The 17,031-nt window shown below is 39.7% G+C and overlaps 1 protein-coding gene across 2 annotated transcripts; it reads left to right on the top strand.

Moving 5' to 3' along the window:
* Positions 1 to 1,967: 1,967 nt before the first annotated feature.
* Positions 1,968 to 16,544, top strand: mettl4 (methyltransferase 4, N6-adenosine). Of its 2 annotated transcripts, none has more exons than XM_079839342.1 (8): positions 1,968 to 2,339; positions 2,469 to 2,534; positions 3,917 to 4,274; positions 8,209 to 8,278; positions 8,366 to 8,540; positions 12,310 to 12,416; positions 12,501 to 12,586; positions 15,872 to 16,544. In XM_079839342.1, the coding sequence occupies exons 1-8, from the start codon at positions 2,082 to 2,084 to the stop codon at positions 16,042 to 16,044; spliced, it is 1,293 nt and encodes a 430-aa protein (XP_079695468.1). In that variant the 5' UTR covers positions 1,968 to 2,081; the 3' UTR covers positions 16,045 to 16,544. The 2 variants fall into 2 exon arrangements, with proteins under 2 accessions (XP_079695468.1, XP_079695469.1); XM_079839343.1 differs by having other exon boundaries at positions 2,007 to 2,339; positions 8,372 to 8,540; positions 15,872 to 16,536.
* The last annotated feature ends 487 nt before the right edge of the window (positions 16,545 to 17,031 follow it).

Raw genomic sequence — 17,031 nt, 5'->3', positions numbered from 1 at the left:
ATAATTTAATCTAGTAGATTGCACATTTTAGAGAATTACATTAATCGAAAGCAATGAAATCATGTTTAGAAGAGAAACACAAATTTGTTGCGTAGATCACAAATAATACGATTAAGTAAATTGGACAACATGTGTTTTCCTGTTTTTTCAGTGTGGTAGAGAGTTCCATAGTTTAGGTGCAATGACGGAAAAAGACCTGCTGCCCATTGATGACAAGCAAAATCTGGTTACAGTAAGAAGTTCACAACCAGAAGATCGAAGAGATCGAGGCAGAACATAAGGAGACATAGGTAAGGAGGTAAGGAAAGTAATGTTTGGCAAAAGTAAGTAAGTAAGTAAATGTTATTTTATTTATATTTAAATTCAGCTTTACACTGACCGGGGCTAAAATGCTGATCATAAAATAAAATAATAATAATAATAATAATAATAATAATAATAATAAAATAGAGTAAGAAAAACAAGACAACAGTCATTTTACAATCAGGAAAGGCTAAAAAGTAAAGATGTGTCTTAAAGGGATAGTTCACCCAAAAATGAAAAGTCTGTCATCATTTACTCACCCTCAAGTTGTTTCAAACCTGTATGATTTTCTTTGTTCTGCTGAACACAAAAGAAGATATTTAGAAGAATGTTTGTAACCAAGCAGATAGAGCAACCATTAACTACCATAGTAGGGTAAAAAATATGGTAGGCAATGGTTGCTCTATCTGCTTTGTTACAAACTTTTTTCAAAATATCTTCTTATGTGTTCAGCAGATCAAAGAAACTCATACAGGTTTGAAGCAACTTGAGGGTGAGTAAATGATGACAGAATTTTCATTTTTGGGTGAACTATCCCTTTAAGTCTAGATTTTAAAACAGAAACAGAAGCACTCAATGTCAGGTGGCAACTGATTCTATGATCGTGGAGCAGCAACTGCAAAGGCTCTGTCACCTTTCATTTTAAGTCGTGACCGTGGGACATATAAGAGAGCTTTATTGGCAGATCTGAGGGACTTAGGAGCAGAATTCAAATGAACAAGATTAGGGATGTAAGATGGGGCTTGTCCGTTAAGAGCTTTAAAAACAATCAGCACATTTTTTTATTGAATTATAAAATAAACAGGAAGTCTTGAAAGGAAAGAGTCGATTTAAGTCTGGAAATGATTCTCAATTGATAGAAACAGTTTTTAACAACTGAGCTAATTTTTTTTTTTTCAAGACAAAGCTCAGAATCAAAGATAACACCTTTTTGCATGTGACTTAACATATGGAGTGAGATTGTCTAAGTAGAGTTTCTGGTTTTGGAGGGACCAAAGATAATCACCTGTTTTCTCATTGTTAAGATGGAGGAAATTATTTGCCATCCATAAAAGTGCATCCATTCATTATAAAAGTAATCCACACGGCTCCGGGGGTTAATAAAGCGTATTTCTTCTTCCTTCTGAAGCAAATTTATTGGTTTGTGAAAGAAAAATATCCATAGGCCTATTTAAAACTTTACAAACAATGTAATCTCTAACTGTTGTACGTGCGTTCACGAAAGACTGGTGTTCCAGCGTATGAGACATATATAGACATAGGCCTATAGGCTACGCTCTGGTGAGAATATAGTTAAAAAAAGTTAAAAAATGATGACTTAGTATCTAATTAGTATTAATAATTTTAAGGCCTGGTTTTACAGACAGGGCTTATATTAAGCCAGGATTATGCTTTAGTTCAATTAGGACATTTAAGTAGCTTTTATAAATGTGCCCTAGAAAAAAACATTAGGCCTACTGGTGTGCATCTTGAGACAAAACAATGGCACTGCTATGTCAGTGCATGCTGCTTTCATTTAAAACAGCTCAAAAATACATTTTAGTCTATGACTAGTTACTGTGAAACTGGGGGAATGTCATAATTTTTACTAAATGAATTTGACGTTGATGCTCCACACTAGTCCAGCCGGTGGCGGTAATGCACCAAAAGCAAGCTTGCCAACCGCGGACCGCCATTAAACATTAAAAGAAGAAGCAGCAGCATTTATGCTGAGATGAAACGGGGTGACACCAAACAGTTTGAATAATTTCGACGGTCATTATACCACTATTTTGTAAATGTCTATTCTGTGTGGTAACTCTTGGGGCTGGCTGCTGGACTCTTGCACTCACATAGATGAGGGTTTGCAGCGCTGTGTGTGTTATAGTGCTGGGCTTGAAAAGCCGACGTACTTCAAATACTGTTTCAAGAGGGAATATTTTAGTATATTGAAGCCCCACGTTCAAATTCAACAGAACACAGATATCTTGACAAGCAGTATTCCTGCAAAACATAGCAATGGTGAAGGTGCAAAGATTGATCTACAAATACGAAAGGTATGCAAAGGACAAAGCAAGACCGCCATAGTTTTTGTTGCTGTTATTGTTTTAATTGATAAACTGTGTTTGATTATAAGGTCTCTGGAGATTTCTGTATGATTAGTTACAGTTTGTTTTTATTTGCAGAAACGAAAGAGAAAGCAGCGTGATCTCAATACAGGGGAGTTAGATGCCCATATTTATCATGACAAGGTGACAATGCTTTATTTATTTCTTAAATTAGCCCGTGTCAATAAAACGTGAAGGAATCCGTACAGAATTCTATTGGCATTTCATAACAATGTCATCATTTGGAACTAACCCTAATGGATACAATTAGGATCCGATGGCAATGTTGTTTTATTTTTTTAATTTTGTTTCAAGGGTCTTTTGAATATTTTCTAATGTTTGTCAGTTATGCAATTTACCTGGCTTAAGTTTACTCAGAGTAAGGTGTTCCTCAAGGTTCGGTACTCGGTCCACTTCTCTTTCTAATTTAAGATTATTTAGCAATGTGGCTTAAAGGGTTAGTTCACTCAACTGAAAATTCCTTCATTATTTACTCACCCTCATGTCATTCCAAACCCAGAAGACATTCATTCATCTTCGGAACACAAATTAAGATCTTTTTCATGAAGTTGGAGAGCTTTCTGTCCCTCCACTGACTGTCTACGCAACTACCACTTTCACGCCAGAGAAAAGTAGTACAGACATAAAAGTAATCCACGTGATTTCAGTGGTTTAACCTCAATTTTATGAAGCGAAGCGAGTGCTTTGTGCAAAAAAACATAATTTGCGTGTTGAGATTAATATTTTGTAAATAAAGTGGGACAGAGTGGGAGAAACCGAACCTAGCCTAATGAAACGTATTTTTGCGGCAAAAAACATAGAAAATAATGTTTTGTTTTTATCCTATTGTTTACTATATTTATTTGCTGGGTCAGTGTCATTGTGGGTTTAGGTTATTTGCTGTTGTAGGCCGTAAGGACATTTGAAATAGCAGAAATCATTTAGCGAAGTTATATGGAATTGTAAAGCTGTCAAGACCTGCCTGGAACTACTTTAGCCGTGCGTTTCCCTGAAATTAATTGCACACCTTAGAATGTTCATCAACCAATCAGATTCAAGCATTCAACACCCCTGTAGTATTATAATGATGCCTTTACTACCTTATTGGGACTTGAAAGTGGTAGTTGTTAAAAAAGTTTTTTACGGGTTTGGAATGACATGAGGGTGTTTTTATTTTTGGGTGAACTAACCCTTTAAATTTCCTGTTACCACACTTAGTTTTATAAACAACTGCGTTAATGATCCGAAAATCTGACTTTTTGAAACATTTAATAACATTGGATTCCTTGCTCAGTTTTGAAGCCCATATTAACCACCTCATCAGGTCCAATTTTTTCATCTACGTCATATTTCTTGTCTTGTTTTATAAATGTTGTAAATCTTTCATGTACTCTGTGCATACTAAAATGGATCTTTTAGGACTGATTCCAAATTATTTTAGAAATTCCAATAGAATTCCATCAGGATTTTCCTCTCACACACACTCTTTCTGTGCATGCCTAGTTTTTAATTTTTTTTCCCCTCAGATCAGGTCAGTGGTTCTGGAGGGCTCTCAGTCTCTTCTGGAAGCTGGTCGTCAATGTGGATTCTTGACCGAAGCTTTGACCACACCGCCCTCTGAATCCCTGCCAACACACGAGTGCCAGCTAGCTGCCTTATGTGACATGGCCAAACAGCTCCCATTAACGGACGAGTCTGTGGTGGCACCAGTGCAGACGCTGAACAGAGATGGACTGGATCCACCGCTTGACCTATTCTCATACATCACTGAAAACCCATTTGACTGCGCTTATGAGGTCACGCTGATGAGGGAGAAGTATCTATTGCCCCCCCGCAGCCGATTCCTGTTGTCTGACATCACACGTATGCATCCACTTGTCAACAGTGAGTTTTAATTTACTATGCTATTACAGAAATTGGTTTATTTTTATTTTTTTATGTAGAGCAGCTAAATGCCTTAAAGCTTTCAAGACCAGTATTGTTTTTAGTATTATTTATATATTATTATATTTATTAATATTTTGAATTTGCTTTAATATTTAGAAAATTCCAATTTTAGAATACAAATTCCATTTGTTAACATTAGTTAATTACATTAGTTAACATAACTAACAATAATAAATAAATAAAAATTCTAAAACATTTCTTAATCTTGAGTAATATTAAATGTAACATTTACTAATGTATTATTAAAAGTAGTCTCCCTGTAGTCAATAATTGTATCTCTTAAAACTCATCTTTGATCACCAAAATGACATTTAAAAAAAAAAATTCCTGTGAAAATTTTTTATTTGTGCCTTAAAATGGCTTGAATGTAACCCTACACCCTTGCTTCATGTAGTATACACAAATTCATGAATATGTAAATTAGCCCCGCCTCCACACACACACCACAGCTCAGAATACCTTGAGTCTTTATCGCGTTGGCGATAAACGCACACGAAAATCGTCCCGGTGTGAACAGGCCTTTACTATAGTAATCCCTGAACAATGGTATCGCTCTTTACAACATCAGACACATAACAGTTAGCTTTTTGCTTGAGTACGTTAGCAAACAGCTAATAATGTGTTGCTAATGTTACACAAACCATGTTCCAGTTCACCAGTCTGCCTTCTAAAAATCAGCATCCTTAAGGCCTGTTCACACCGGGACGATTTTCGTGCGCGTTTATCGCTGACGTTCAACGCCTTGTGACTAAACAAAGGGCACCAATGTGAGTGTACACACACACTGGCAAAACGCCAGGCGTAAAAGCGTCATTTAAAAAAAAAAACACCTCGGGTTCGTCTTTTTATTTTGACGCGGCGCATTAAAAAATGGCCAACCAATGAGATCAGCACTTTTGTTCACGTGCCTGGAGCTGCTGAAATGACAGTAAAACACGACTTGGTGGCACTCAAGCACAAAACGGTCTTTCCGAGCACACATTGATACGATGAAGAAGTAGTAAGTAGACAAAGAAGAAGATGAGCGGCTAATGCTGCTTGCCAGTTAGCAAAAAGTGTGTGAATGGTTTTGGCCATAGACATATATCTATGGTTTTGGCAAGCACGTAAATACTGTCTCTCTTCTTCTGTGTGACAAGCGAGTGTCAGAAGCGTAAGTGCCGCAGCACCACTTTGTGTACCGGGAGCGCCATCTCCTGAATTTGCACGTTCACTCGGTGCATCGCCAGTGAAAATCGCTTGGGTGTGAACACTCAAGACGCGCCGAAAAATGCTGGCGATAAGCACATGCAATATTCGTCCTGGTGTGTACAGGCCTTTAGAAACGCTTTGAACAACTAAAGGCCTGTTCACACCGGGACGATTTTCGCACACGTTTATCGCCAACGTTTAACGTCTCGTGACTAAACAAAGGGTGCCAATGTGAGTGTGCACACCAACGCGCAAAACGGCAGGCGTAAAAGCGTCATTTAAAAAAAAAAAATGCCTCGGGTTCGTTTTTTTTTTGACGTGGCACGTTAAAAACTGGCCAACCAATGAGATCAGCACTTTTATTCACGTGCCTGGAGCTGCTGAAGTGACAGTAAAACACGACTTGGTGGCGCTCAAGCACAAAACGGTCTTGCCGAGCACACATTGATACGATGAAGAAGTAGTAAGTAGACAAAGAAGAAGATGAGCGGCTAATGCTGCTTGCCAGTTAGCAAAAAGTGTGTGAATGGTTTTGGCCATAGACATAATATATCTATGGTTTTGGCAAGCACGTAAATACTGTCTCTCTTCTTCTGTGTGACAAGCGAGTGTCAGAAGCGTAAGTGCCGCAGCACCACCTTGTGTACCGGGAGCGCCATCTACTGAAGGTGCACGTTTACTCGGTGCATCATCAGTGAAAATCGCTTGGGTGTGAACACTCAAGACGCGCCGAAAAACGCTGGCGATAAGCGCGCGCGAAAATGCGTCCCGGTGTGTACAGAATGTCAATGGCGAAAGGCATATAGTTCATCATAATATACAACATATACATAAGTCATAATCATATACATAAATATACCGGGATAATTTGGCTTCTCTTGAGACTCCCCTGCTTCAGAGAATAGATAATGATATGCTAAAGCTCGCCCACATGTTGACGTGATTGGTTACAAGGTAGTCTTTGGTTCACTGCAGTTTTAAGGACTTAAGTTTTAAAAACTCAGCAATGGTGTTGACTTATGAATTTGCACACGGTTTGTCTATAATATTAAAAACACCACATAGACATATAAACAACATTAAAGAGCACCTATTATGGCATTTAAAATGTTTCAAATATTGTTTTAGAAGACCCCAACAACAGTTTTGCATGCATGCAATGACAAAAAAGACTTTAGTTTTCTTATATGCATTTATTTTTACCTGTTTTGACAGCGATTCTCAAATGATTCCTTTAGTGATTCACTTTTCAAAACCCCACCTTTACGTGACGCTAATCTGCGGTGATTGGTCCGATGACCCAGTCAGTTGTGATTGGTATAGTCTGTGCAGATATTTTCGGAAACGGAACGCCCATCACCATAAATGGTTTTCGGAACCTCTTAACCGGATTGAGGGCGCATTCGCCCTTTATTTGTTTAAATTAGCTCAAATGACTCTCAGATGTAAGTAATTACCATGTCAATCTATACATCATTTAAAAGATCTAAGAGTCAAGCTTCCATTTTTTACCTCTGTTTTATTCTCAAAGTCTTATAGTGACAGTAATTTGTTTATGTGTCAGGAGTTATGAATATGAAAACCGTGTCGGTACCGTTTGATTGTAATATGAGCCTCAGCTGATCTCATTCATAAAAAAACTCCTCTATTCTCCTCACGAAGACTCGCGACAAATCAACATCCCTCAGGGCTTTTAGTTCAAAAGTGTGCAGATAAGGAGAAATATTGATAGATTCTCATATGTCTGTGTCAAATTTCTAAACAGAGGAGTATTTTTTATTCAATACTTCCTCAAAATGCGCAGATGTCTCTTATGTGTTGTTTTCAATTCATACTGGCAGCCGGAGGGCGCTCTGTGCACATGTAGTCCATATATGGTACAGACAGACGAAGAAGATACCATGTGCCATAATAGAAGTCCATAATAAAAGCTTCCTGAGATCGCGAAACATGCAAATAGAGACATTTGAAGACTAATAAACACACAATCGCGACGGTGTATGGTTTGTCTTCAAGCCACTTAGTCTTCAAATGCTCATCCTTGGGCAGACGAAAAAAGTTTGCTTTTGAGTCGCACTTCAGAACACAGCGTCTCGTTGCCATGGTGTTTTCTAGTTTTCACTGGCGTCCTAGAGCGCAATAAGTGGGCATATCGTATTCAAATAACTTGACAAGTTGACGTCATCTAGTCAGAGAAAAAGCTTCGGTCTTCTAATGATTCTTAAAAATGACTGAGTCGACTCTTACTTTTGAAAGAAAATAACTATATACACGGTGCACTGTCATATTTCAAACTTTGCAGGATGTTTTTGTTCACTTAGATCTATGTTACACACCACATGAAAGGTAAATTTCAAAATTCCATGATAGGTGCTCTTTAATAACTTTATTTTCACCACAGGGGGTCTTTAATATTATTAAATGGACCTGAGCTAACATGAACTAACAAACAGTTGTATATTTATAAACTAACATTAACAAATGTATTAAATACTCTAACAATTTTGCTTATTCTTAGTTAATGCATCAACCAAAGTTAACTAATGGGAACTTATTGCAAAGTGTTTCCAATTTTAGTTTAAGTTTTAGTCATTTTGTTATGCTCCTTTAGATGCTTCCAATTTTGCATCATTTTGTTTAGTGACTCTGAGTTTTTTATATTGCTACATTTTGACTACAGGTGGAGAGAAGTTTGACCTTATAATCCTTGATCCGCCATGGGAAAACAAATCTGTCAAAAGAAGCAACAGGTAACGTGACTCCACATAGACATTCATGCATACCTGTTCATGGGACTATGAAATTATTCTGAAATCATATCATGGTATGATTGACAGATACAGTTCTCTGCCATCCTCTCAGCTCAAGCAGCTTCCTGTGCCAAGACTGGCTGCTCCAGAATGTTTAGTGGTTACGTGGGTAACCAACCGGGCAAAGCACCTGCGTTTCATCAAAGAAGAGCTCTACCCACACTGGGCAGTTGAAGTGCTAGCAGAGTGGCTCTGGGTCAAGGTACACACACAGCATAATAACTGCACAAGAAGAGAAAAAGAACCCTAAAACACTAGTTAGGAGGGAAGGATGCCAATAACCCTCTGGTATTCCTCACTTGGTGTCACACTTATGATACTCGGATCTCAAAATAGACTTAAAACAATAAGCATTTTTTTTATTAGTATTTTATATTTAAATGTATTATTTAATTATTTTTGTTGTACTAGACAATATTAACCCCTTAATGGTGAATCATTTATTTCTATATAAAATAAATACAAATAGAACAAAATATTTTGCAATATTTTGAATTAATTCCGTGTTTAAGTTAAAAATAGATCAAAGCTATTTAATATATCAAATTAATAATAATATTAATAATGATTTTATATATTCATTCTCTAGTTGCTTATAACAGTATTTTGAGACATAATTACTTTTATTAGGTTTTGCATTTGGATATATATTTAGACATTAATAAAGACTACTTCATCATTAGCCTCTCCTTGAACTGTCACCTTATCGTGGTGGGGAAGTTTGAGTACCCGAATGATCCTGGGAGCTATGTTGTCTGGGGCTATATGCCCCTGGTAGGGTCTCCCAAGACAAACAGGTCCTTGGTGACGGGCCAGACTGAGAACAGTTCACAAACCCTTTATGATGTCAATTACAACAAGGGCCGAGACGTCGCCCGGCATGGCGCAGCCGGGGCCCCACCCTGGAGCCAGGCCCGGGGTTGGAGCTCATATGCGAGCGCCTGGAAGGGCGTGATTGGGAGGAACGGCCCCCCTGATCTGAACCCGAGTGGTGTTCTGTTATAGGATTTCTGTGCTAGCCACAGTTTGTCCATAACGAACACCATGTTCAAGCATAAGGGTGTCCATCAGTGCACGTGGCACCAGGACACCCTAGACCGGAGGTCGATGACCGACTTTCTGGTCGTCTCATCAGACCTTCGGCCATATGTCTTGGACACTCGGGTGAAGAGAGGGGCGGAGCTGTCAACTGATCACCACCTGGTGGTGAGTTGGATCCGATGGCGGGAGAGGAAGCTGGACAGACTCGGCAGACCCAAACGTACTGTGAGGGTCTGTTGGGAACGTTTGGCCGAGCCCCCTGTCAGAGAGATCTTCAACTCCCACCTCCGGCGGAGCTTCGACCGGATCCCGAGGGAGTCTGGAGATATTGAGTCCGAGTGGACCATGTTCTCCACCTCCTTTGTCGATGCGGCCGCTTGGAGCTGTTGCCGTAAGGTCTCCGGTGCCTGTTCGATCCCCGAACCCGGTGGTGGACACCGGAAGTAAGGGATGCCGTCAAGCTGAAGGAGGAGTCCTATCGGGCCTGGATGGCTTGTGGGACTCCGGAGGCAGCTGACAGGTACCGGCAGGCCAGGTACCGGCAGGCCAAGCGGAATGCAGCCCGGGTAGTCGTGGAGGCAAAAAATCGGGCCTGGGAGGAGTTCGGGGAGGCCATGGAGAAAGAGATTCTGGCAAAACGTTCGACGCCTCAGCAGGGGGAAGCAGTGCCCTACCAACACTGTTTACAGTGGAGATGGGCACCTGTTGACCTCAACTGGGGATATCGTCGGGCGGTGGAAGGAATACTTCGAGGATCTCCTCAATCCCACCGACATGTCTTCCATTGAGGAAGCAGTGGCTGGGGACTCGGAGGAGGACTCGTCGATCACCCAGGCTGAAGTCATCGAGGTAGTTAAAAAGCTCCTCGGTGGCAAGGCACCGGGGGTGGATGAGATCCGCCCTGAGTACCTCAAGTCTCTGGATGTTGTGGGGCTGTCTTGGCTGACACGCCTCTGCAACATCGCATGGCGGTTGGGGACAGTACCTCTGGACTGGCAGACCGGGGTGGTGGTCCCTCTTTTCAAGAAGGGGGACCGGAGAGTGTGTTCCAACTATAGGGGGATCACACTTCTCAGCCTCCCCGGGAAAGTTTATGCCAGGGTACTGGAGAGGAGAATTCGACCGATAGTGGAACCTCGGATTCAGGAGGAACAGTGTGGTTTTCGTCCCGGTCGTGGAACACTGGACCAGCTCTATACCCTTTCCAGGGTGCTGGAGGGTTCATGGGAGTTTGCCCAACCAGTCCACATGTGTTTTGTGGATTTGGAGAAGGCATTCGACTGTGTTCCTCGTGGCATCCTGTGGAGGGTGCTCTGGGAGTATGGGATCGGCGGCCCACTGCTTAGGGCTGTTCGGTCCCTGTACGACCGGAGCAAGAGCTTCATTCGCATTGCCGGCAGTAAGTCAGACCTGTTCCCGGTGCATGTTGGCAGACTGATCGGTGCAGCTTCTGCAGTAATGCAGTTGATGTACCGGTCTGTCGTGGTAAAGAAGGAGCTGAGCTGTAAGGCAAAGCTCTCGATTTATCGGTCGATCTACGTTCCTACTCTCACCTATGGTCATGAGCTGTGGGACATGACCGAAAGGACAAGATCCCGGATACAGACGGCCGAAATGAGCTTTCTCCGTAGGGTGGCTGGGCGCTCCCTTAGAGGTGAGAAGCTCAGTCACTCGGGAGGAGCTCAGAGTAGAGCCGTTGCTCCTCCACATCGAGAGGAGCCAGCTGAGGTGGCTCGGGCATTTATTTCGGATGCCTCCTGGATGCCTTCCCAGGGAGGTGTTCCAGGCACGTCCCACCGGGAGGAGGCCCCGGGGAAGACCTAGGACACGCTGGAGGGATTATGTCTCCCGGCTGGCCTGGGAACGCCTCGGGGCCCCCCCTGAAGAGCTGGAAAAAGTGGCTAGGGAGAGGGAAGTCTGGGCGTCTCTGCTTAGACTGTTGCCCCCGCGACCCGGCCCCGGATAAGCGGAAGATGATGGTGGATGGGTGGCATTTCAAACCATTCTGATTAATAAAAATAAAAAATGAAATAACTTGATCTAACATGACTGAGGACCTCCACTGAAGAAAAGTGAAGCCGCCAACGTCTGAATATGGCGCTGACATCTCTGGATTTGGGATAGATTTGGGACAGAGTCTGCGCAGTAGGGACCTCGGGATCAGAGTCTGCGCTGTAGAGAGCAGGAAGTAGAGCCGCGATATCAAAAGCCCGTCCACACTCTTGCAGATGCAGAACAATTCATTATGTTGGTGTAAAATGAACAGTTATGGAAATGTAGAAATTAAAGCTAAAGCTCCAATCTCCTAAAATCCTGAAAAAAGTCTGTTAGTGCCTCGGTGACTACTTCACTCAGAGAAGCTGTCAATCATGACGTCACACTACCATTTTTATAGCATCAAATAACTACCTAAAACCAAACTTATTTAAAGAACGAACACTTGAAATGAAATCGTGATTAAAACTGCCTAAAATGACAAGCCATCTTTGGGAAAAAATTAATTCAACTGTAATTTTATTGTTTCGTTTGTATCGCGTCCATTAGAAAACATGGAGGGGCGGGGCTTATGAGCTATACTGGGACCAACCACCTGGGGGCGATCGATAAGCTTTGGCTTCAGTTTTCAACACGAGTTCAGAAGGCTTGTTCCAAACCTGTATGATATTCGTTCATCTTCAAAATACAGATCGGGATGTTTTTTATGAAACCTGAGAGATTTTTATCCATCCATTGAAAGTTCATTCAAATCATTGGTGCTTCATAAAGGTCATAAAGTTTTAATCTAAGTATTCTGAAGTAGCTAATGGGTTTTCAACCAAACGTAATTAATTACTGCTTTTAAGGAGGATTGCAATAATATAACGTTACTTTTTAAAGTAGAAGTCACCAACACTGCTCAGCTTGTGATGATATTTTGGCTGACTCTCCAGGTGACTCGAACAGGGGAGTTTGTGTTTCCTCTGGATTCACAACACAAGAAGCCTTATGAAGTGCTGGTGCTTGGCAAGTATCGCTCTTGCACTGACCCCACAGTCAGGTAATGAGTGTATGTTTCACATTGGTGTCTTCTTTTCTTCCATCTTTTTATATTATAATCTCCAATGCTCATTGTGTTTTACAGGTCTTCAGCAGTGGATGAGCTTCCAGAGCAACGGCTTCTGATCAGCGTCCCCTCAGTACTGCACTCCCATAAGCCTTCGTTGTCAGGTACACATGCTTAAAACAGATCTGTGTTTCTGCACTATAAGCAGCTACTTTTTTTATTTGCTCAGTTGTGTTAATTATATTTGTGCTTATACATAATTGTCTCTGCCTGCCTACCCTTTTGAAAAGGTTGCACTTTTTAAATAAGTGCATTTTTAAAGTGTATTATTTTCATAAGTCCTCTTACGAAAATAATACAGTTTAAAAATGTACTTATTTGCAAACTAAAAGTAATGTTTTCTGAGACTTAATCCTCATATTAATTGCAATTAAATGGAAGTTAATTAATTATATCTTAAATTTATATTAAATGCAGTTAGCTGAACTATGTAGGACTTAAGTACATTTTTATATGTAATTTTATAATTACTTTAATTGTTAGGTTAAGCCAGGATTAGTTAGTTCAATTGAGATATTTAAGTAGCTTTTAGAAACAAAGACTTGAGACAAGACAATGACACTGACATATTTTGGAATATGTCAGTGCATGTTGCTTTCCATTTAAACAGCTCAAACATGCATTTTAGTCTGGGAGTAGCTTAAGCCTTGTCTGTGAAACCAAGAGTTAAAATATATTTCAATGTAATAAAAAAATAAAAAAAAATAAAAAAAAAATATATATATATATATATATATATAACCTTAAATGTAATATTGAAATAACATGCTACAGTTCAAATTATAATCAAGTACTTTACATGTGCTTTAGTAGGCTATGTAAAGCCCTATTCGCACGGGATTAGAATTATCTGGGGACCTCTGGTGATTTGTAATAATTGCAGAGAATGTCTGTGATCTTAATCCCGTGCGAATCAGCCATGTCTGTAATATGTACAGTAAAAATTCCCTCGCAAATGACCTACCATATTTCGCCAAACACAGAGGTCCTGTGATAATATTAGTCCCGTGCGAATCGGCATCTCTGTGATTTGGCCGGGATTAGGCGGATCGGATATAATTTTTGCAAGGTTTTTATTTCCTGTGCGCATTTTTATCTTTATCTTTCACGAAGAATGGAGCTAGGCTGCATAAAATGCGCACCGTTATGAATTCCGTGCGGCCACGCGGATTATACTTTCACTTGAATGAGCACCAATTTGGGAGTAAATTGCTTGAATGGTGTGTTTAATATTATTCTTAATGAAAAACAACAAAAAAAGCAGTACAATGACAAACTCGCTTAAATGGGCACTTTTACATTTAGGTTTGAAACTGAATCTTGATCCGCCGTGTATTGTTATTATAGTTCCGTTTTTAATTGTAGCGTCTGTTCTCTAACTGAACTAAATTATTTTTATTACTATAAAACAATCAAAATGATATTGATACGACTGTTTATAATTTCATACAGCTATATCTAAAACTAAAAAACATTTACAAGTCTTGACATCATATCCGGGAGAAGTCAGTAAATTCAAGTAAAATCACAGGCTTGCTTATCCCGTGCGAATGCGCCACGCAAAATTCAGATGTGGGGGAGTAATTTCTAAATCACACGAGGTGCCCACATAATACTAATCCCTTGCGAATAGGGTTTAAGACCACACATAAAGCATGACAAAGGATTATCATAACATGACCTAACTTTTTATTTGACGTTCTTACAAACTGCACTATTTCTAATTGTACTTAAGTATGTTAAGAAACATACCAGAGCTTCTCAGTTATTTTAGTCCCGTCCGAATGTGCCATCTCACTAATCATTACGGACAATGTCAGCAAAGATTACAGTGACTTTTAGGTCCTGAAAAATGACCTCAGGTAAATTAACTCATGAAGTTTACTTAAATAGGGCTTTTATAATAAATTAAAATCATATCAATAAATAGTAACTTAAGATACGTCATACGTAATGCATGCCAGCACAGCACATGACCTACTGTAACGCCCACATCTAGAAAACACCCACCCACCTCTGTAATGAACATGGAGATGTTAGTCCCGACTCCCATCCGAATCAATACATGAAATCACAAACGTCAAGTGATACAATTGTAACGCAAATGTCGTTAAGAAAACTAGTCCTGTCCGAATAGGGCTATAGTCATGAAAGTTTACCTTCTTTAAATAAACTTAAAGGGATAGTTCACCTAGAAATGAAAATTAGCCCATGATTTACTCACCCTCAAGCCATCCTAGGTGTATATGACATTCTTCTTTCAGACGAATACTGGCAGTGAATGGCTGTTTCTGTTTTGAAGTCCATAAAAGTGCATGTATCCATCATAAAAGTGCTCCACACGGCCCGGGGGGTTAATAAAGGCCTTCTGAAGTGAAGCGATGCGTTTGTGTAAGAAAAATATCCATATTTAAAACTTTACATTTACATTTATGCATTTGGCAGACGCTTTTATCCAAAGCGTCCATATATATATATATATAATATCCAGTGGCCTTATTACAGGGACAATCCCCCTGGATCAACATGGAGTAAAGTGCCTTACTCAAGGACACACTGGTGGTGACATTTGGGATCGAACCAGCAACCTTCTGCGTATCAGTTCCATGGTTTAACCCACTGGACCACCAACTCCAACTTTACAAACTGTAATCTCTAGCTTCTGCTAACTGTCGTACGCATGTTCACGGGAGACTGGCATTCCAGCGTATGATGTAGGATGCAGGCGTAGCGTAAGTTCCGTTGACGAATGCGGAAGAACTAGTGAGAAGTAGCATATTCTCACCGGAGCATCCTACGTCAGTCTCTCGTGGACGCACATACGTCAGTAAACTGATGTTAGAGGTTACAGTTTGTAGACTTTTAAATATGGGTATTTTTCTTACACAAACGCATCGCTTCACTTCAGAAGGCCTTTATTAACCCCCCGGGCCGTGTGGAGCACTTTTATGATGGAGAGATGCACTTTTGTGGACTTCAAAACAGAAACAGCCATTTATAAAGCTTGAAAGAGCCAAGATATTTTTTTAATGTAACTCTGATTTTATTAATCTGAAAGAAGAATGTCATATACAACTAGGATGACTTGAGGGTGAGTAGGGCTAATTTTCATGTTTGGGTGAACTATTCCTTTAAGTGGCCTTTAATTTCATTAATATTATATTATCTGCAAGTACAGTTTCATAACTTTTAAGATTTGAAGTACAAGTGTGTCACAAGCGTGTCTTCTGCATGGAAAAAAAACTTGTATTGTTATTATCAGTGCACTTGTCTGTAGTTCACTATGGTATGTTTTGTCCTGCTGATGTTGAGGGTCAGGGTCCACTGTGTAAAAAAAATTGCCCCTAATGTATAGCTTTTGTGCTAATTCTTTCTTTTTTGTACTACAGCTGTGCTAAAGCCTTACATTAGCGGCAAACCCAAGTGTTTAGAGTTGTTTGCCCGAAGTCTCCAGTCTGACTGGACCAGCTGGGGAAACGAAGTCATCAAGTTCCAGCACAGCAGCTATTTTACCAAGCAGAGGGCCGAGGATCCGGCCATGACATCCAAGACTGTGCAGTAGCTCATGGACTAAGTTTTGAGTTTGTATTATATACATGCATATCAGCGTTCAGTTCACTGCATGTAAAATGTAATACAATTGTGTTTTCATCTGAATAGTGTATTTTATACCAAGCAGAAACAACAATATTTTTGTATAAAAATAAATGCAAATAGTACTATCAGTATTTTACTACATACATTTTAGCAATTAGTTACAAGGCTCCACAATAAGGATTTTTCCTTTCTGCAAGCCTGGTCTGGCCAGTAGTTGGGATTTGTTCTTGCCCTTCCAATAATTTGTCTGTTTTTAGAAAAAATTTTAGTATGTGTGTCAGAAATGTTATGATATTTTCATAAAAAAATGTGTTCTGTCTTGAGTTTGTAACCAATGGACCTGCACTTTGGGCTCTAACTGTTTGACTTCCATTGTCCCGTGATGGTTGCAGAAATTTTGCATCAAAATGTTAACTGTACATGGGATATACTGATATTTGCCATTAAACGTTATATGAAAAGACCTCTGCGGATGTATTTGTAATTATTTGTGCTGTTTCTTCAATATTGTTTCCACTATTTAGTTCTATTAATTATGTTTTATTGTTTTGTTTGTATACTTAAAAAGTCTCATTACCCCAAGTTATACAGGCTATATGACATTTTATGGTGCATTTTACAGTATGCAGAAAGGATGCATTAACATTATATACTTTTCTTTTACCAGGTTCCTTGAGATTTTTTTTTTTTTTAAACATAGCCAAAATAAATGGCATTAAATATTACAAAAATAGGCTTTAAACAAATGTGATAATCTGAAAAGAGCAAATCAGTCAGTAAATTTAACCAGTTTATTTCATTCTCTAAGTACACATTACACTGACACTAGTCTACATTCTTATCGAAGTGTTTCAAAAATGGGCACGACATATGAAAGGCTTTTTTCTTACGAAAGCTTGTATGAAATGATTAAAGAACTGAACAACTGGAAATATAGAGGTAATACATAATG

Source organism: Gobio gobio (genome assembly GCF_949357685.1).
Source record: "Gobio gobio genome assembly, chromosome: 2".
In the NCBI taxonomy this organism is placed as follows: Eukaryota; Metazoa; Chordata; class Actinopteri; order Cypriniformes; family Gobionidae; genus Gobio; species Gobio gobio.
The sequence above is the reverse complement of the archived record's forward strand: the minus strand, read 5'-3'. Positions and strand labels throughout refer to the sequence as shown.